Here is a 21,843-nt window from a genome sequence, read left to right on the forward strand (position 1 = left end):
TAGAAGCACTGAAAAAGCATAACAAACCACAAAACCTTTTAAATTTCTGTAACCTAAAAACAAACAAACCACCAGTTCAATGTTCTCTGCCAGTTTCCATCATGCCAGACACTTTCTTTTAGATGCTCTGCCACAGTGCTACTGCCTGGATTTTCAACTTCCTTTGAAAATTATATATTACGTACAGTAGAACCTCAGAGTTACGAACACCAGAGCTAGAAACCGACCAGTCAGCCACACATCTCATTTGGAACCCGAAGTACACAATCAGGCAGCAGCAGAGACAAGGAAAAAAAAAAAAAAGAGAGGCAAATAAGGTACAGTACTGTGTTAAACAAACTAAAAAAGCAGCATTTTTCTTCTGCATAATAAAGTTTCAAAGCTGCATTGTCAAGGTTCAGTTGTAAACCTTTGAAAAAGAACCACAACGTTTTGTTAAAAGTTATGAACATTTCAGAGTTATGAACAACCTCCATTCCAGAGATGTTCGTAACCCTGAGGTTCTACTGTATATTCACTATATAATGTAAGACCTGGGGTGAACAACTTTACCATGAGGCTTGTGTGTTGCATCGCTGGCTCCGAGCACTGAGATGATTTCACCTTAGATGCACTCTACCTCTGAATGATGTTAACTCCTTTATTTATGGTATGTCCCTGGTCCACAACATGGATAATGAAAATAATTTATTTAACTATGAAAAATTATTTTTTTTATTGTGAAAGTATAACAAAGATTAACTGGGAAAAATAAATCTCTGCCTCCATTTTGCAGAGTGAAGGTTATGTTACACAGAAATTTATTTTGGGCTGAGAGATTCCTTTAATAAATTAATATACAATCTGCTGCTGAGGGTATTTCTTATCATAACAGAAGGCTGTCTCAGGATTTCAGTGGTCGAGAAAACTGCTATAATAAAGTAAAAGGTTCTGACATACATACCTTGAACAAGAGAGTATATATGACATAATAGGCATCCATGCCTCTGATAGTTGGGATGCGTTCATTAATTAGATGCTATTCTGACATATTTGGCAGAGATAATGATTAAGTTCACTAGAGCTGTGCAAATTACATCCCATCTTCCCACTAGGAGAAGCTGTGCTTCAGGGCACCCAAGGTTGGGATTTACCCCAGAAGAAGAGACCCCTTTCCCTGGCAGTTCTGCCAAGGGAAGAAGCCTACCTGCACCACTTGCTTTCTGTGTAGTGCTCGCTGGCTCAGAGCCCCCTGTCAGAGCAGGGGACGGGGCTGTAGGTGCCTTAAATTGGCTACTGTGAGCAACCATCCAATGGGCTTTCCGCCATATAAGGGTACTGGCGATTATGTTGGCACAAGTCAGTATCATGCAGTGGCTGAATGGGGCCCATTATTTCATTCTGCTCTGCTAAACTGTTTCCTTCCCAGAAGGAAAGCTCCTTATCAGCCAAGTAAGATCTTCTAAATGATATATTGCTTTAAGCCAGAGATTTTCAAACTTTCTCCCCATCCACAACCCCCACACCAGACACAGTCTCTTGTTATGAGTTCAACCCCCCACAATCCTTGTCATCACACCCTGTAATCTTCTGCAGAAACACAGGGCTGGCTTTTTTGGAAGGGATGTTGAATGGGCTGGTGGGTGAGTGCTGCTGCTGTGGGGTAATGGGTGTGTGGGGCTGTTAATGCTTCTATGCTCCTTCCCTTCCACTCCCTTTTTCAGGGACGCGTTTCTTAAAATACAGCAAGAAGCTAGCCAAGGGCTATGAGCAGAAGGGGCTGCAGCATCAAGGCAGCCAGCTCCCCATCACCTTCAGGCGGCACTTCCCTAGAGTCCAGTGTGGTGCAGGCAAGACAGGAGGAGGGAGCAAAACTTCTCCCCTCCCCTTAGCTTGCTCCTCCTGGATCTGAGTGGTTGCTGCGTTTTGTCTTTTTTGCTGAGACCTGCCACCCTTGCTGATCCTGCTGGAGCTCTGCAGAGTCCTGGATGGTCACCGACTGGTGAAAAGGGCAGAATACAGAACAAAAGTAAGTAGTACATCTCATTTTTTAAATAAAAGATGACAAATGCATTTATTACTTTTGGTTTGTACAAAAGCATGGCTCAAATGCAGCCTGATGTAAACTTTTGCGTCAAATATTTAACCCTTTTAATTCCAATGAGTTTCTGGATTGATGTTTGTAGATCTGTTCTCCTTTTTCAGGGAAAAGATACTGTAATATTACAAGATCCAAATTCTGCGGTTCTTAGAGCCAAATGAAACTTTTGATTGGCTAAGTGACTAGAGTGTCAGGTACTTAATGAATCTGATCACATGAAACATGAGCCATGCTGAAATGACCTGCTCACAAGTAAATTTATCTACTGTGTATCAGTTCTTTGATACAACACATGCATTAGCAAACCCTGGACCATTAATGTGATATCTTAGCAAACACTGATAAACTTGGATGTAAAAACAGAATAACACAGCTTGACTTTTCTTTGCCACTTAGTGCAAGCCAGGAGCAGTTTAAGAAAACTTGTGTGATTCCTAGATGTCATTGTTTTAAGGAGGAACCCATTATTTGTGAAGTCAGAAGGTATTTTCATTTTATTTTTGACAGTCGGGTTTCCTCAGTTATCTGAACACAGGCATTATTTCCTATATCGTTTGGGGAATGGAGAGGGGGAGGGATCTGGGGCAATTTAAATTTACCCAGCACCCCGCTCCTACCACCACAACAGCATCTACTTTCTCATGGGGAGGGTGAAAAAGTAGTCTTTGCTGACAGCATCTTTATTGCCATTCCAATGTTCACTTGAGTGGATGGGTGCTCCCATTGTTATGAATACGGACAATAAGCATGTCATCTCACTGAGACACCTACTCAATGAGAGTCCCCAGAGTGGGAATCCTGAGGTTACTCTCAAACTTAGTTCTTCCACAAAGCAGGTCTTGAAATGCTTGAGTGCCATCAAAAAGAACACAAAAAGCTGTATTTCTCTTCTTACCATCCAACATTCAGTTGCAGTCTTCTGGAACTCTGGCACGATGTATGTCGTATTTCTCAATGGCTGTACAAGTGCACAGATGCAAAACTAATTTATGGGGAATGGGTTCAAGTGACGCCTGTGCACTTTAGCAAAATTAAGCATAATTAAATTGGTGGATTCATTCAGTTTTTGATATACAATTGAAAAGGACCTCATTTTAATTAACATTGACAAGAAAACTACTCAGTGAAAATGCAAACTTAGAAAAACATTACGAACAGTTTATAGCTTGGAGGTGTTCACTGACAAGGGAAAGTGGAATCATTACTATTAAAGGTTCATCTTCTTAAGTGTCGCCCATGGTTTCTCCAATAAGCTAGTGTGTTTTACGGTGCTGTACAAATAAAAGTTGCTGGGAAAATATGAAACATCTGTATTACACTCAGTCCCTTACAGGTTATTTGATGGATGAAAAATGAACCAAATGCATTTAAAATAAATGCATATTACAATATCACATGTAGTGATTTTTACAAAATTATTACTTATGTGCACAGTCCTGATATCTATAGACATGGCACTGTGAAGAAAGCTCAGTTCTTAAGAAGCTATTTTCTAGATACTTGTAAGAGTGATGCAGTTTGTGGTCAGTCTGATCATAATGTCCCTTCAACTTTGGTACGTTCAGTGCAAAATATTTTTGGGAATTTCTTACTCATATAAAAATAAAAGGCATTTTTTTCCTTGAGAGTGCTTAAAGAATAAAACACTAGCACAATGTCTGTAAATGCGTGAAAAGTGAAATGAACAGAAATAGCATTTAGTTTGCTAGTTTCTTATTTACACTCTGAGGAACTTAACATAATGAACCTATAAAAATAAACAGAAGTCACTGTGTAAGTTTCTTTTTCCTGATATGCTGTGATAAATTGACACTTATTTTTTAAAACAGTTTCCATGCAGTACAAAGCATAAAATCAGACATTATTAAGTTCTCCTTATAATAGCTCATCATTTGCCATACACGCAGCACTTGCATATACATTTTCACAAGCCTCCTTATTGCAAGCCATTGTTTTGACATCCCTTACTGCTGATTTTCCTTCAAATTCACTTCTGCCCCAGGAAGCTGAAATCTATGGTGCACACCATGCAGGCACTCGTAGTCTTAGGTATAGCAAGTAATGGATTTTCTGTTATAGTATATGGCATAAAGTAACCTATCTTTAGGAAACTTTTTTTTTTTTTTTTTTTTTTTAAAGATTTCCATAGTTTGATTTTAGCAAATTTAGGGGCGGGCTGAACGATTTCACATTTTGACTTGAACTTTACATTCAAGGACTTTGGTGAAATCCAGTTTCAAGATACTTGTCAGATTTTGCAGTAGCCACCTTGCTGATCATGCATGGTCACATCCTTTGCTTGGGCCATAACAAACATGGCACTCAAGAAAAACTGTTTATTGCAAGACTGTTGGTTTTCCCTGCACACCAGGCACACTCCAGTATTACTGCAGAGTACTCTGCTACTACCACAATGCTTGTAACTGCTTCCGAAGCTAGATTTACTCATTCATAGAAATCTCATTATTTGAATTGTATTGTAAAACATTTTCCTCTAAGAAATCCAATACAACTGTTCATTCGTTCTTAAGAGGACAGATCCACAAACGTCCAAAGAGCTGGGCACTATGGTTTGCGTATCACTCAAGTCCAAAGGTACTTGTCTCTTCAACAGCTGTCAACAGTTTCTCACAGAGCATGGAGAATGATGGGTAAGGGGGAAGGTCAAGACGATTGAAACACGTATGAGCCCTGCAAAAAAAAAGTGGCAAATAAGCCATGGTTATTCAGAAATTCAAATGAAAGTAACTGGAAATTCAGATGTGCAAGAAGGTCCTTTCAAAATACCATGCTTTGTGAAATATTATTGTGTTGCTGAACACTGTTATTTTCAAGTTAAAAAAGAATTAATTGTCAAAGATATTTTTGAAATTCTGACCCTTAATGTGGATCACAAGTAGTAGCCTAAATTTTGCCTGTAAAATGTGCACACACAAAATTTGCAATTTAGGGGCACAATTGAGGCAGTTTGTTTTGAAAATTTGGCTTAGAATACATACTTTTAAAATTAGTATTTTCTATTAATAATTAGTGATATTTGAATATTAGGTCTGTAATCATGAGGAAGTTATTTCTGAAGAATGAATGCACATAAATTAGATAGAGTTAGTGAAATACTAGAAAACACACACAGCGAATAGACCTACTGACAAGAGATAGACTAGTTAGCAAATTAGGTCTTTTCCATTGATAATTTCTCTGGGCCAGAGCCTCAGCTGGTGTAAATCAGTGTAGCTGCCTTGAAGTTAGTGGAGGTATACTGATTTATACCAGCCGAGGATCTGATCTTGGGAATCTATTACAGAGAAATATATTTAGTAGTTAAATGAATGTATGTATATAATTCTCAAAACACACTCTGGCTTTCTTGACAGGACAGGAATATATTCTCCCCCCTCCCCCCCCCCCATTTCTATAATCTGCCTATCACAATCTCTACATACATTGTGAAAAGGTCCTAGAGACCCCATCCTCTGACTAGAGGAAGGACCAGAGTTGCCTGAATTTGATACAGGGAATTATTGAGTAGCAGGGTAATTCCGTCCTGCTCCCACTGAAATAAATGGCACAGCTCCAAGTGACTAATGCAAGTAGGATCTTTCGGGAGAGGGGTTCTGAGGTGAAAGCTCCAAGGACTTTTCATTTCCTCTTCTTCTTTGAAAGCTAACTGACCCTTTAGACCTTTGCTTTGGAAGATAAAAGTCCTTTTGTATTTGGGTTTGGCCCTTAAAGGGGCAGGACTTTCTTTACATTTACTTTTTCCTTTTGCAATCACACCACACTGTTGTTTAAACCTGTTCCCGTTGGCAAGCAGAAACCTTTTCTGCAGTGGCCTGCCTGTCACCACTTGAACAGCAAACATTTAAAAAACATACAGCATAATAAATTTAAGTGTATAATGTCAGGAACTCTCCCCCCACCAAGAACTGAGACTCCTGATTCAACATACCCCATTCAGCAGTAGTCAGAATGGCTACACTGGATTTACAGTGAGCCTTCTCAAAACAAGAGGGTGCCCAGCTCCCAAATCAGGGACCATCATCTTAACTGCCAATCAGATCCTAACTACCAGGTTGGAACATGAAGAGAAGAGGTGAGTCATTCTAGCTTGTTTATAACACAGAAGCTAAGAGTTCATTACAAGCCCTCAGTGAAGGTGAAACGCTGAATTAGCAAACAGCATTATAGGGTCATAAAAATATCAGACTTTGGGAAAGACACAGTATGCAGGGCCAGATTATCATTTTAAACATCAGACCAAACTTCAGGTGTATTGCTGTGGTAGAAAAAATATTGTATTTTGCTCCATCCAATTATTGTAGACTTAACAGAACTCAGTCAGAATGTTTTTCAGCAGGTAGAGTTCACACCCCATGGTATTCTATGGGGCTGCTCATTTCCCCCCTCCCTCCCTACTAGAGGGATCAACCCTTGGCTGCCAGCAAAGGGAGCAGGTCAGCAGAATCCGTGGTTCTCTTTTCTCTTCCCAGAACATTGTGGAAAGCTATCTGTGGGATCCAGGAAGTGTGCTTAGAGGATCTAACTTTCCTGCAGAGTCCCTCCATGTTGGAGACCCTTGTTAAGGGGTGGGGTGGGGGGAAAAGACAGTATGATTACAATTAGAGCAGTGCTGTCAGGTAGTTAGATGACCTTGTACATCCACCAATTCTCTGGGTTCAATTTAGACCTCGGAAGATCCATGGTGGCCTAACCTCCAGCATCTGGTGGGTGGGTTCAACTGATTCCCCCTCCTTAACCCTCTGGAAGGAGAATTTGGAGGAAACATTATAAAAGAAACTTCATAGAGCTTCTCTTTCTATCAGGCCCACAGGAGGGGAATGTGGACCATTGTAATAATCCTCCTTGGATCTTCTGGCTGCTCACACAACCAGCAGAAGAATTTCCTCTTGCTTCTTAAGATTAATAAACTCACAAAGGGTGTGGAAGGAGAGGAGTTTCTTTGAAACAGACATCCACTTGTTAGAATTATGCATCATGCATAATGTGGGTTGTACAACCACAAATTATAAAAACCATAACACATGAATCAATAAGGGATTCATTGCAAGCTAACAATCTTGCATCTTGGTTTAACTGATTAGTAGGAAGATAAGTTGGGTCTTCTTTCAGTTTTTGAGGATGATTTTGTCAGTGTATTGAAAATGTGATCATTTTCTTTAGAGAGAAAACTCATTTTTAAAAATAAAGATACTGATCCTGTTGAGGAAATGTGCTCTTCTTCTACCAGACAAAGGACTCTGTCATTCTGCAAGGAGAGTGATTTTACTGTGGATACTGTTTTCCCAGGACATTTCAAGCTAACTGTATACTATGTTCATCTTTGTGCTCTCACATTTTCTGATAAAGGTAAATGTATCTTAGTTCCTGGAGTCTTGACATTCAATCACTTTCCCCTTCACTGGATTTCAAACAGTATTACAGTCAAATTAACTTTAAGTCCAAAGTCCAATACCTTAGCAATAACAGAAGAATGCTGTTCGCGTGCAAATGTTTATATATTCATCATCACTAGCTGCTATATAATTAACACTGCCAACTTCTAAACATTTAAGAAATAGAGAGTAGGAGTTCCACTAGTGATATCTGATTTAGCCTGACATACAATAAGATAAACAAGCTGAAAGTAAAGGTGCTGACAGGGACAGCAGGGGCAAAACTAAACTAAAAATAACTAACTTTATCAGTGCATGCACATGCCACTAACATAGGATGGAAAGGGCAGTGATAAAAGCCAGGCAACTTGACATGCAAGGTCCAGAAGTTTCATTTTTCTGGTTCAATAAGGCTGATTATAACATGATCAGAACTGTGGAAGCTATGGAATCATCTAATCAATCTGTTATCTGTATTAGCCTTCCGCAGCTCTACAGAGCCAAGAAAAGGGAATGGCTACAATAAAATGTTTTCATTCATTTATTTCTTCTCTCTGGTATGAATTAAAAACAAACAAACAAACAAAAACAAAAAAAAAACCTTGATTTGTAATTTGAGAGCCAGATTTTGCCAATAGTACCAGGCTCCACAAGTGGTCCCATTGAAATCAGTGGGACTATTCACAAAATAAAAATATTAATCACTGAGAGTGAGGGTAAAATAATTTATCCCTAGGTTAATACAAAACCCTAGAACCATTAGGCATCGAAGAGCCTCTGGGTGAAATTTTCAGTGGGTGTCCAACAATTCATCCACATCTGCAGGATCTCTTTTAGGAGCCTGCTGAAAGTCTGCCACTCAGTGTCTTTGTTAAGATAGCCAGTGCTACTCAGTGTTTGCATAGTAAAGCCTCTGAAGCTGGTGCGGCTTAGGCTGAAGCCACTCTGCACATAGGAACTGGAGATGTTAGAAAAGTGAACACAGTTTACATTCTGCTCAGAGCTAAGTTTGAAATGAATGCTGTAAGTCATGCATTTCCTATGGGATTAGGGTACCATGTCTTGAGCACTGGGAGTGGCTGACTCACGACAAATAAACTTGTGTTATTTGGCTCTCATGTTTGTAAAAGTATCTTAAAACAGTAGTAAAGTTGTGGCCCAGTGTCTCCAAAGCAACGGAACTGAAAGTTAAAGATCAAGGGCCATGTTCATTGCCATGGGCAAAGAGGCAAGCAGCTGGCACCCTCCCTTCACCCACTGGGCTGAACTAGTAAAGGCGCTCAGCACATATCTCCACTCTCTTTCTCCAAAGTGAAGCAGTTTTATTTTACAGCTGGAGCTCCGCAGCAGCCCTGCCACAAGAAACTCCCTCAGTGAGGTGCTGAATCTCCTGGCTTGTCCCGCCCCTTCTCCCTGTGTAGAGTGTACCCGCTGGCTCTGGTTTCCCTGGTAGAATGAGCAGCTTACAGGAGTGTGTCCCTGTTCCAGGTTGGATCCTGCTGCCTAAGAGGTGAATTTGGTCCCAAGTCTCTGTATCTATGCACAATAAATGAGTAAAGTGGGTTCCATAAGTTATATTTATAGACAGTTAGTTTGAGCCTTCCCTTTGAGTTCCCCTGCTTTAGTGGGTTTTTATGGGTCCAAAACACTATTTTAAATGGAGCTTTCACAATTTATTTTTCTTTCTCCCGTTTTTAAGTTACTTTAAAAATCATCAACACTATACCCCCCTAAAACATTTATTTTTACAGATGAGAGGTCCAGCAAGGAATTTAATGAATTAATTTGTCATGTTCCTCCTCACAGTAGCCAGATTATCAGTCCTGGAAAAATCTGATTTCCAGTTATTTGTGCCTCCCAGGCCAGCATCCTGCCACACTTATCAAATACATGTTTTGGGTCTACTTACATCTAGCTATTAAGGTCCCGATCTTGGTGACATATACACATGTGCTAAACTTCATTACTAGTAGCCACCCATTGAAGCTAATGGGACGACTCAGCACAGTGAAGTTACGCAGGACTGAGACCTTAGATTGCAAACCTTTTGGGGCAGGAATTGTCTTTAGATGTGAAATGCGCCCAGTGAATGGTGCCCTCATCCTAACTGGGACCTGTTATTTAATAATAATATTTCAGTACTGCCGAAAGTCGGTCTTAGAGACTGAATATTAGAAGATACAAAAACTACAATATTCTCTTTTCCTACTTAAGTATTGGTATAAAATGGAATAGCACTGCTGAAGTCCAGGTTCATTCAAGAAAATGCAACGGTTTATATTTTTAAAATGCTATAGGAACATAATCTATTTCTCATTTCAGTAACAATCATTCTCTGAGGCATGCTTAGGTGGCTGATGCACAGAATACCTTTTGACCCTAAAAGATACTACAGTAATTGTTTTGAAATATAAACTCTTAGAATTCTCTTAATGTACCTTTGACCTTCAGCTGCGTGGCTCCCATTTATACTCTTAACTGACAAGGTGGTTTTGTGTTCAAGCTACTGACTCCACAAACTTGTACACTGGGTCTGTGCATTTCAACTACATAGTACTGTTTATACTTTGATTTTCTATCAGATAATCAAAGTTAGTAACGTATCTATTTCCAACCAGTGTAACTTCCTCTAAATGCTACAGAATTGGATGATGGGAAATCTTCCCCAAATGTATTAATCTGCAAAACTGACCTCTCTGTAGAGAAGTTCTTGTTAATACAGAGTTCAAGTCAAGTCAAGTCAAGTCAAGATGACTTTTCAGATCCTGGCTCATATGTCATCAGTCTTTGATACTGTAGATCATTTAAGACCACAGCTCTTTTCCTGGCATCACAAAAGGAAAAACGAGGAAAGCAATTCCTACCTTACTTTTTCCTCTTGCCACTCTGATCATGTCACTTTCCATCTTGAATTCTTTCCCTGGCTTCAGCTCTTCGAGGCCTTGTGCAACTCAGCTTTTCCTTACATCCAACTCATTTCTTTCTACTCTCCTTTTCACTTGTTTTACTTGGCCCAAGCCTCTCTACTACTTGCTCTCTTTACAATCTTCACCCCCCCTTCACATTGTGTTTTGCCGCCTTCTCTCTCTCCTTCTTCAAATCACTCCTCAGAACACACTTTTTCCTCTGATTCAAAAAATCACCACAGCAAGATTTCTACACAATGCTGAAATCATGCTGGCCCTCCTAGGGAACTGAACTAGACTGTAAATACATTGGGTCTCTTTAATCCAGAGTTGATATCCATTTTCTGGCAATGACCAATAACTTACCTTTCAGAGAACATCATAGATACTATTTTAGGGAAGCAATGCCTGCTTTCATGACAAACAAAAAACTCTATAAATTTTAGAAGAGAAGTTGTAAACCTGGTGAAGTAGAAAGAATTGAATTAAGGTACAGACTCCTAAGCACAATTAGTTTGTCTTTCCCAGCATGCAGGAAAACAACCTCTTCAATTCAAAGAAAGAAAGATATGTCATACACACTGGAACAACTAGGAAGCAGAACTTCCCCTTCAGCAGAGCCTACTCAGTCAATCAATGACAGCTGTTTGTTTCTCAAGCAGCTTCTGCATAACCCCAATAGTTAGCAGCAGGGGTAGTTGAGAATATCAATGTATCTATTGTGACTGGCTCACAGAGAACTGAACTCTATCCAAGTAGTTCAAAATTTACTTAGATTAAAAAAAAAACACCCCTACCCAAAACATACACATACACACACTTTTACCTGGGAAGAGCAGTGATTTTCCCCCATTTTTCTACACAGAATCTTCTTGGCCCATTGCTCCCTCTTAGAGATGCAAACCCCTCATAAGGTATGCTGGATGTGCCTGTAACAAACTACCAACACAAAAAGAACAACACGGATGACAGATGTACAACCTGAGGGTTGTGTGAATGCTCATGCATAAGTAACTACTCACAGCAGTGTTCCCACTAAGTCAAGTTGTTCTTGTATAAGACTTTGCAGGATCAGGCCTTATTTGAAGGGGAATCAGGAGTATTAAAGTCCTGTTTAAAATGTAGGGGAGGGAAAGTGGCATATTTCTTGATTAGCATTCTAGGAGGGAGGTCTTACTAGACTAATTTATGTTACAGATTTCACTTATAGACAGCCAGTATATAAGAATAATTATGATGCACAATCAGTGTAGAATTAAAGTCACATTACTAGCATCATCAAGCTAATGAGTAATAAAGGGAGGAGGGAGAAAATAAAATACACTTAATAAGGTTTAAGAGGGACTAACTAATAAGTAAATTACCATATATGTTACATTTATGTCGTGCCTTTCATTCAGCTGGATTTCAAAGCACTTTACAAACTTTACTAACTGATATAAGCTAAGAGACAAATTCTACAGTTCTCATTTAGGTAAAATTCCCATAGATTTCAGTGAGAATTTCTTATGACATTGTACAGAGCAGATTTGACTAGAATCATCCATCAATAAGAGAGAGTCTTGTGACAGATAGAGCCTACTTATTTTTTAATGGTCTGTGATAAAACACCTATATAAAATATTTTTGACCTGCAGCTGCAGAATCCCTACACTGTATTATAATCGCAAAGGGAAATCTTAGCGATAAAGTTACACAGCCATCTATGGTACTGCATCAAAAGTGACACTTCAGTAAGGTTTCCCACATAGCATTTACACAGAGCCAGCTGTAACAGGAAAAAGGAATGTTAGTGACACAGTTAACATGATCAGATGCCAGTTCTGAAATGTTTAAAACAATGGATTTTAAACTAGTGCAACTATGTGGCAAACCCAGATAAAATCAGATATGGCCCCTTCTAAAGAATTTGGTGTGCTAGAAGTATCTGTATTTGATTACATGTAACTCTGTGAAAAACCCACGTGCATTAAAATTCCTCTACTGCCTTCAGTGTTGTTGAATCCATCAGGTAAATGAACCTGTCCATCAGTGGACACACTGTGTGAAGCAGTGTTTCTATTTATTTGTTCTTAATTTACTGGCTATCAACTAAGTGAAGACCTCTTGTTTTCATGTTATATAAAAGGATAATAATGGGGGACTGGATCAGTTTTCAATATCATTTTAATAATTTTGAACACCTCAGCCAAGTCCTCCCTAACTCTTCCTCTGAATAATCTTCAAAGGTAAATATGATCATGTTTCTTTTCCTTTCCTTGGAATACAAATTTTGAGGATTTTTTTAGTCAAATAATAAAAATCACCACCACCCAACACTCATACTGTTTGGTAACTTTCTATCAAGGGGACTTTTGTTTTTAGTTAGCTTTGACATTTCAATTATTTACAGTAAGCATCTGGAGACTGCTGAGTTACCAGGCCATTCCCGTGTCCTGACATCACACTGTCTGAAGGTTTCATTATCCGAAACTGATGAAGTAGTTTAACATTTAATGTGAAATGGTGGTATATATTTTTATACAAATCTACTGATTTCTCACCTGTAATAGCCTTAGCCGTTGTTCATTGTTGAATCTTTCTACAGCAGCCCAGAACCACCGAATTACAATGTGATTGTCATGGTAACCTGTTAGAACAGCAACAAAAAGCCACATTACCTTTGATTCTTTTAATATTAAGTGCTACAGAAGTGCAGGAGAACACACATGTGAAATATTAATCATTAATGGCCTTCCCCAGCTCAGTCTTAGTTACAGTCTTAGCCTCCATACTTATAATCAAATATCAGCAAAAGACAGCAAGTGAGACTAAACCAGGGCTCTTATCAGGGTCATTGCACGTTGCTCCAAATTAAAGGCAGACATTCAGTTTCCCTTTTGCGAACACTTAAACCATTAGCAAGCCAATCATCCGAGTTGCCAATTCTTGTGACATTACGTTTTTGTTTTTTTAAAAGCTGCTCATGATACCAGTAGCAACTGCAGCCACCTCACTCAAAACAGCTGTCATCTCATTCTTCTTGATGGAACTGAAGCTGGACTGCACTCGGATAGGCTCACTACCAGTTCCAGATAGCCTTTGGAAATGGAAGTGAAGTGGTCCTTACTAAAGATTTCTGCCTTACCACTCTCTTTATGCAGTCAGGCAGGAGAAAAATCAGAATAGTTGAATGTAAGAGCAAGGAGAAAGACTGAGCGTAATGGGAATGTGAGAGGGGTTTGGAGTCAGATATAACATGAATCTTTACCTGCTGCTGTAAATGAACTCTGAGAACACCTTTATGTCAAAGGTTTGCCTACTCACTTTCAGATGCCATCAACCTCTCTGTAAATTCAAAATACAAACATGCTCTTGCCGTTTGGGATCTTACTCCTTTTATCAACTAAAATGTCTGCTCCTAATTCAAAAGCTAACCAGGAAAATAAAGACATTCCAAAATTAGTTTAAATGGGCTCCAACACTTATTGAATTGACATATTTCATAGAATAGGTTTAGCAAAATCTTAGACAAAGGGTACTTCCAGGTTCACTCATGCAGTACCAGAGCTAACTTTGACTAGGGGAAAAAAAAAATCAATGTCACCTCCTCTATACTCTGTGTTGTTTCTCCAGTCACTTAAGTCAATTTCTGCTGTGCCAGCAATAACCAGTTCCAATTCTCTTGCATCAAATACAGACACCAGCCTAGCGTCAACAACCTGTGAAAGGAAATAGAATACATAGAAACCTGCCTTCATTGTTTGTGTTATTTTTGCCTCCTACTAAACAGACTCCGCAGTTACTAATGCTGTATCATTTTTCAAGTAATGTTCTGGCTTGTTCAATGAATGGGGAGGTTTAAGGTTAAAAGATTTTTCAAAAGATGCAAATATGTGGACTATTCTTCCACTGGGTTTCATACTGTAGCTACATTCAGTTTCATTAGAAGCTCTTAGTATTTAGAAGGAAAATTATTAGAAAAATAATACAGAAATACTTCCAGGGCAATAAGGGTCAATATATTCAAGGTCCATGTTCAAGGTGGAAAATGTAAAGGAAAACATCTTGAAATATCCTCAGCCAATTGTGTAATGCTGGACATGGAGTAAAAAATTCCTTCCTGAGTTCAACTCTCCTTATTATCTGAGTTTGCACTGCTGCTAATGCAAATAGTGGTAAAAATGTTTTCCATTTCTTTAGAATATAGTCATGTTAGTTGACTCAATGAGTGACCTCCACATATATAAGACAACATTTGATTATTATGAAATACATTAGGTCCACTGTAGAATACGTATAACTCTCACTCCTGATTTTAACCTATGTTTTCTAAATACTGCATGGTTGGGTGTATTAGAAAGGCAAGTATGGAGAATGCTACATAATATACATATGGGAACTAGAGTTGAGTAGGATTTCTCACCTCGTAGAAACCTCGAACTAGACTTTCTGTTTGCTGCACAACCCCTCTCTCAATTCTCCATTTCACCATTCTCTCTATGTATTCTTTCTTGTTCTTCTCTGTGACTGGGATGTTGGCACCCCCTGGTTTCAGTTCCCGTTCAGTGATCTTAGAGGAAAACCATAACCAAAATAATATAAATACAACAAGAATATATTGTAAACTCAAGCTTTTTGTTAAATACGTAGCGCTAATTCCCCAATATCCTAGGCCAAGCACAGATTGGTTTAACAGACTGGAGTACATAAAATCAGACAGATGACATGAAACTGAAATCCCTGTTTTCACCAGATCATGTCAAGTACAAAGTAAGAACAAGCAGCTTCAAAATAAGAGATGCAAACCAACTTCTGCATTCTTTAGGTATTGCATTGGTAGGTAACGAATGATAATCTCTCTATAGGTTTTTCGATTGTTCATATCAACCAAGATTTTTATTAATGAACTCAAATCAGCTGGGAATGACATCATTTTTCAGTCCAAAGAAACAGTTACCTAACAACAGAATATAAAGAGGAAAGGAAAGAAAAGTAGCAATCTTGCACACCTGCCCAAAAACTTCTTCATTTACAGTGAATGTGAGATCTAGGATATCATGTATATCGTTGTCTTTCATCCACTGCAAACTCTGGTGGAACTCCTCATCAAGGTATTCCAAGTCACTCAGGTCACAGAGTCTAACATAAACAAGAAGAAAATATACAAATATAGCTGACAGCAGTAGTGCATGCTCATTAACAGAGCTGAGACAGGACAGCCCTACAAAACAAACTGAGAATAAAGGGAGCTCAGAGAAATCAACAGAACAAAGAACAGTGGTTACTGGATTCCTTTGTGCTGACGTTCTGAAGTCAAGTTAGTAGAAACTATTCTGAATCTCTGTATTTGCCTAGCAATGATAATAGCAACTACTTGCGTAACTCTCATCTCTTTGTTGTTAAACTACAAAACCCTGAATTTCCATTTTAAAGACCTTTTGCTTGTAAATTTCACTTTATTTCAAATTCTGGCCACTTGCACCATATTTCAATTACTAATACCCTTATTTTGACCATGGATTACAAAAAATGCTATTAATTCTTGTAATACTTAAAAAGAACAGGAGTATTTGTGGCACCTTAGAGACTAACAAATTTATTTGAGCATAAGCTTTCGTGAGCTACAGCCCACTTCATCGGATGCATAGAATGGAACATACATGTTCCATGCTGTAACCCACAAAAGCTTATGCTCTAATAAATTTGTTAGTCTCTAAGGTGCCACAAGTACTCCTGTTCTTTTTACAAATACAGACAAACACGGCTGCTACTCTGAAACCTGTAATACTTAGGAGTAAAGATCCATCAACATGGGATATGTAATTCACCTCATAAAAGAAATAGGACCTCTTTATTAGTAGTAACTAACCTCTGCAATAGGGGAGGATGGTCTTAATCTGTCACGTCCTGCTCTCTCCACTTTGCCAGTGATGCCAGCCTGGGTGATTTTGCCATAAAGCCCTTAAACATGATACGCCCTTCCAAATTTGGTTTGTGAGCCAACTGCCCTCTCCTCATTCAAGCACCTCCTTACCATTTCCATGATCCCCACAAGAAGTCAGTCAACAATCATAATTATTATTACGGGATCAGATTCTGTCAGCCTTGTTCACTTGAAGCAGAATCTTAACCTGTGAACAGCCTTACATTTAGGATCACTCAGAGAATAAGCTGCTACTCCACCAGGGGAATTTATTCTTGTGCCCACTCTAGGGCTGGTACAGGCACACAGGGAAGATGGCATGCATCTTCTCTAGCTACCGGGTACCGGGAGCGGTCTTGGGCTAAGGGTTACCTTAACTTGCATCCTGCAGCAATGGCCCTTAACAGCAGTGCAGAATGGCTGGGACAACATTCCCCTTGCTGACCTGGGAATGCCCTGTGTACCAGTGTCTCCTGCAAAGATATGTGCAGAGCTGGTTCAGATACCTTCTGTGGAGCTGCAGACCCAGGAGGGAGTGCATGAGCAGGGGTATCCATAAAGCTACTTTGTAGTGTCTTTCCGCTGGCAAGGCCATAAGGGGATCATGAATCAGGCCCACTGTTTGTGAAGGTGGCAGAATCTGGCCCACAGCTATTTAAAAAACTTCTAGTAAGCCACTATGACCAATAGATAACTAAACTAAGTAATCACATAATATTACTGCTGGAGTCCTTCTCTTTCACCACCCATCCCCCCTACTGTTTTATTCGTCTCCCCCGCCACATCACCTCTAACCTTGGACTGTAAGGTCCTTGGGATTGGGACCATGTCTTTTTAAAAAAAAATTCTGTAAAGCACCTAATACAGTTTTGGTTGTTGTAAAAATAAGCTTGTATTATTTGCACAGCACCATAAATGTGAACAGTGCTTTACAGATAAAAGTAAATCATCTTCCGAAATTCTCAGATGTGGCTTCTGATTTTGGGCTTCCTTTTTTGGATCCCTAAACATTAGATCTGATTTTCAGAGGTACTGAGCAACTGCAGTTCTTATGGTCTTCAGCTGAGCTGCAAGATGCAGTACTTCTGAAAATCAGACCCAGGATATCTCAAATTAGGCACCTCAAAATGGAAGCAACCAAAAATCAGAGACTACTTTTGAAAACGCCAATCTTAAAGTCTAAATAAGGTTTGATTCACATCCTGTCCTATGAGTCATTAAAGACAAATGAACAAGCACTCTATTAATATCTGATGTTTCACTGCAGGATTTGAAGAGTATGATTTTATAGAAGGAACAGGTGATGTAATTGGTTGACAGGAATCACAAGGTTTTGATATTATCAGCAACAACATCATCTAAGTCATCAAGTAACTGGCTAGTACCATAAATGGGACTTAATTTAGGCAACTATACTTTAAACTAAACCTTGGATTAAAACTAAATGACCAAATTATATTGACCTATCTTCTTGGAGTAAAGAACCTAACATTTATCGCTGGTCAAAAACTGCATTTTCCATGAGAAAAAGAAAATCAGAACATTTCTACTCACATTCTGAGGAGGGCTTTATAAAAGGGCCGTGTAAAGAAGGCATCTAACAAATACTGATGTATCAGAGCAAGACCAAGGATTCGACCACTGAACCTGAACCTGAACGACAAAGGAAATGAGTTATAACCAGTACACTCAGACTTTGTGGTTTGTGTGCTGCCCTATCATTTGTCTGTGTACCAAGTTTAATAGTATATTTAAATCAGATAACTATAACTGTGTTGTGGTAGCCTGTTTCTTTTTAGTTCTCGGTAGAATGTCGCGAAAAAAAAAATCTGCAAGGCGTGGAAAGTACCTGGGGTTTCAAAGCTGAAGTTGCCACTTTTCAGCTACTGAAATCTAAACTGAACTCATTCTAACCCTACTAAACTAGGTCCTTTTTTCAAACCCTGGCTTCCAACATGACAGTTGTTTTCTGCCCCTCCATCTCCTCATTCTCCCTTTCTGAGCACTGAGAGACTGACTAATAGATTATTCTAGGCATCCTTTTCTAGCTAGTGGGTGGCTCCATGCTCTTTTTCATGACTGATGGATGTTGGGCTCCATGTAACCTTTTCTGGGGGAGTGGCTGGAAACTATCACCCTTACCATTCCATTTCCCCCAAAAAATACCAACATGATTTAAATCCCCTTGTAAACTCATTGCTGCTGGAAGATTAGAAATTAGGAACGTGGCAACTTTGTTTGCAACACTAGGGCCTTCACATAGACTCTGTTAGACTCTAAGGGCACAATTCTGCATGTTGCAGAACATTGTGAAAAAACTCATTAAAGAAACTAGGCATGCCCTCCATATATCTGAAAGCAGATTCAAGCCTAATGCGCTCTCTGAAAGAAAATCAAGTTTCTAGACTTCCTGGTAAGATATATACTCAGAACTACTTTACTTGGGAAAAATTAAGGCTTTGTTATGCCTGGCCCTATGCAGGGTTTGCAAGATGGGGAAGAGACACACAAAGCTTCCTCTCTCTCTGCACAGGTCCATTCCTTGCACTCTCTCTGATGCTGGTGCTAGCACTAGTCTCTCCAGAAACAAATGGGTCATGCCCCACTCACTCTCTGGCTAGATCTCTAGCTCCACACAGCTTGGGATGGGGAGAAGATGGCCACGCACAGCCCTGCAGCTTGTTCTGTCAGACTGTCATGCTTTTTCAGATGCAGCATATACAGTTTGTTGTTGCTGAACTTCTGTATCCAGAGTCCAACAAGTGCATTGCTTCAATTGATGAGCAGTGCAGCCAGCACTAAATGGCGTAACTCTCAACTATACTTCATTGCAATGATTCTACATCATTTGAGACCCTAATTTGCCTCTGTCCTACACAGACTTGCAGCTGTCACCCATTACTGTAATTTAAATACCTTAGACCCAGATTCTCAGCTAGTGTAAATGGCATAGCTCCACTGATTTCACTGGAAATGTACTGATTTATACCAGTTTAGAATTTGGCCCTTAATCATGAAATTGCAATTTTATATATATATATATATATATATATATATATATATATATATATATATATATGATACATTTTATAGATATATATACTGCACATCATTTCAGGTTTTTTTCCTCTGTTTTTCAGATTCCTCATAATACATCCTTTTTACAGATTTTAAAGGCTACTATCAGATATATGGACCTTGATTAAATAGCAAAGAACAAGAAGAGATATCTCAATAGATTTTCCTACTCCAGATGTGGATTGCCTTACTTGGAACAATCTATATTCATGGAAAAATCTCAAACAAACAACATGCAATAAAAGCTGATTGAAATCTCTCATACACTGAGTTGACTACAAGCCAGTGTTTAATATAATCTGCTTTTCATGCACAAAGGACTGACAGTGCTTTGGTGAAGCAAATGTTTGCTCTTGTACAAGAAGTGTGGAGTTTCATATAGTGAGCCAAACCCACAATACATATGTTCCAAATCTCATCTTTGCTGACATTGTGAGAAAAAAGAATATCTGTTACCACCAACTACAAAAAATAATAATGAGGAAAGTCTAAAGAAATGCAATTATTTTACTGCTGGTTAAAAAGATCAAACTCTGTGTTTGAACAAATATGAGCTGGTTCTCCACAAGTAGAAACAATAGAAAAAATAAGATTAAAAATTAATTCTTACCATTCATGGTGATTGTCTACAAAAGCAGACATGGGACTTATTTGTACTGTGTAGGTATCATTGGCTGAATATTCAAATAAACCATAATATGGATTGAAAAGCTCTCTGGACACCAGGAAAAAAAACTCTCTTGAAGGTCCACTGTAATCCAACCTTTAAAAAAATTCAAGTTAATTTATTACAGAAGGTTTATTTGATACCACAAGGCTTATCATAAGAACATAAGAATGGTCATATTTGGTCAGGTCTCTAGCCCAGTGGTTCTCAAAGTCAGTCCGCCGCTTGTTCAGGGAAAGCCCCTGGTGGGCCAGACCAGTTTGTTTACCTGCCGCGTCCACAGGTTCGGCCGATCCCACTGGCCGTGGTTCACCGTTCCAGGCCAATGGGGGCTGCGGGAAGCGGCGCAGGCCCAGGAACGTGCTGGCCACCCTTCCCGCAACCCCCATTGGCCTGGAGCGATGAACCATGGCCAGTGGGATCGGCCGAACCTGCGGATGCGGCAGGTAAACAAACCGGTCCTGCCCGCCAGGGGCTTTCCCTGAACAAGTGGCGGACTGGCTTTGAGAACCACTGATCTAGCCCACTATCCTGTCTTCTGACAGTGGCAAATACCAGATACTTCAGAGGGAATGAACAGAACAGGTAATTATCGAGTGATGCAGAGGCTCAGAGCATGGAGTTGTATCCCTGAGCATCTTGGCTAATAGCCACTGATGGACTTATTCTCTATAAATTTACGTTCTTTTAACCATTGCATAAGGTTTTTCTAAGGCGCCTATCACTGTGGTGTTTAAATCCTTGATCCCGTGAGATGCGTCATGTGGGTGGACTCCTATGCCCGCATGGAGCCATAACTGAAGTGGAGTAGCTTGCAGGATTGGGGCCTAAGTGACACACAACCTTCAGTGAAGACCCTTGCTTAGTCTATATCGGCCTCTTGAGAATAACTTTGATCACTGGTGTCAACTCGAGTCATTCTGGAGAAGCTAAAGGGAAAGCAGAAATCCCTTCCTATATACAGCACACAATAAAAGAGCCATCATTAAACCTACACATATATGCATCTGACAAATCAAGGCCAGAAATGAAAAACCAATCATTGTATCCTTGCAGATTGGAAGCAATACGGAAATTCAAAGAGTTATATTCTCCTTTACAAAGAAAATCTCAAATTACTTTAATGCTTTATCTTTCTTGGACTACCTCTCCCCTTTCAGGACCTTCACCCTATCAAAGTAGTTTGTTTTTTATTTAAAAAGCTGGGAGTTATTTAGATTCTTTATTTATTAGAAACTATAATCTTGAATTAGTAGAACCTGAAGGAAATGCATTCTCCAGGTGACATGTAATTGCCCTCAAATTGGTAGGACAGACAGCCTCCTTGCTGAAATAGAATTGAGACAAATTATTGTCTTGCCACTCCTCCCAGGGTCACAATTGAAGTGAATCAAGTGCAAGACTAATACCTCTGTAGCAGTGCAGAATGGAAAACTGGGGAGTTTCCCACTGGGAACAGACATTATTATAGCCCTAAAGGAGAGGAAATAAAGCACCACTATAGCCCAAGGATTTCAGACCCTGACCTTCTTTAGTCTAAGTAGTGCCAGGATAATGTACATATAAAAAGGCAAGAGACTAAACTTGAAAGGACAATCTGTACCTCTTACGATAATTATCCAATGCACAGTTAATATACAACATCAAATGTATAGAATGAGACATGCTTTGCACTATATATGTGTGGGGTTTTTTCCTCTTTTATTTTGATTTCAAATACCTAAAATATAAAAATGTACATATCCTTGGATCTGGGCATCTATGTCCTTTTTCAAATATACAAATAATATACAATACAAAAAGAGTTTATATTA

General features: G+C 39.2%; 1 protein-coding gene across 5 annotated transcripts in view; it reads right to left on the reverse strand.

The window, feature by feature from the left end:
• Positions 1-2,025: 2,025 nt before the first annotated feature.
• HECW2 (HECT, C2 and WW domain containing E3 ubiquitin protein ligase 2) overlaps positions 2,026-21,843 on the reverse strand; it is a 257,468-nt gene continuing 237,650 nt past the window's right edge. For 4 of the 5 annotated variants that reach the window (XM_048869350.2, XM_048869352.2, XM_048869351.2 and 1 more), the window contains 8 exons: positions 19,973-20,125; positions 17,839-17,937; positions 15,371-15,500; positions 14,785-14,931; positions 13,966-14,080; positions 12,923-13,008; positions 11,206-11,318; positions 2,026-4,771 (listed from right to left, as the gene is read on the reverse strand). In XM_048869350.2, the coding sequence (XP_048725307.1) occupies positions 4,660-4,771; positions 11,206-11,318; positions 12,923-13,008; positions 13,966-14,080; positions 14,785-14,931; positions 15,371-15,500; positions 17,839-17,937; positions 19,973-20,125 (955 nt within the window). In that variant the 3' untranslated portion in view covers positions 2,026-4,659. Of the gene's footprint in view, positions 4,772-11,205; positions 11,319-12,922; positions 13,009-13,629; positions 13,792-13,965; positions 14,081-14,784; positions 14,932-15,370; positions 15,501-17,838; positions 17,938-19,972; positions 20,126-21,843 lie in introns of those variants that run through there. The other variant, XR_012664425.1, reaches the window with a different exon arrangement.

Source organism: Caretta caretta, chromosome 11 (assembly GCF_965140235.1).
Source record: "Caretta caretta isolate rCarCar2 chromosome 11, rCarCar1.hap1, whole genome shotgun sequence".
NCBI lineage: Eukaryota > Metazoa > Chordata > Testudines > Cheloniidae > Caretta > Caretta caretta.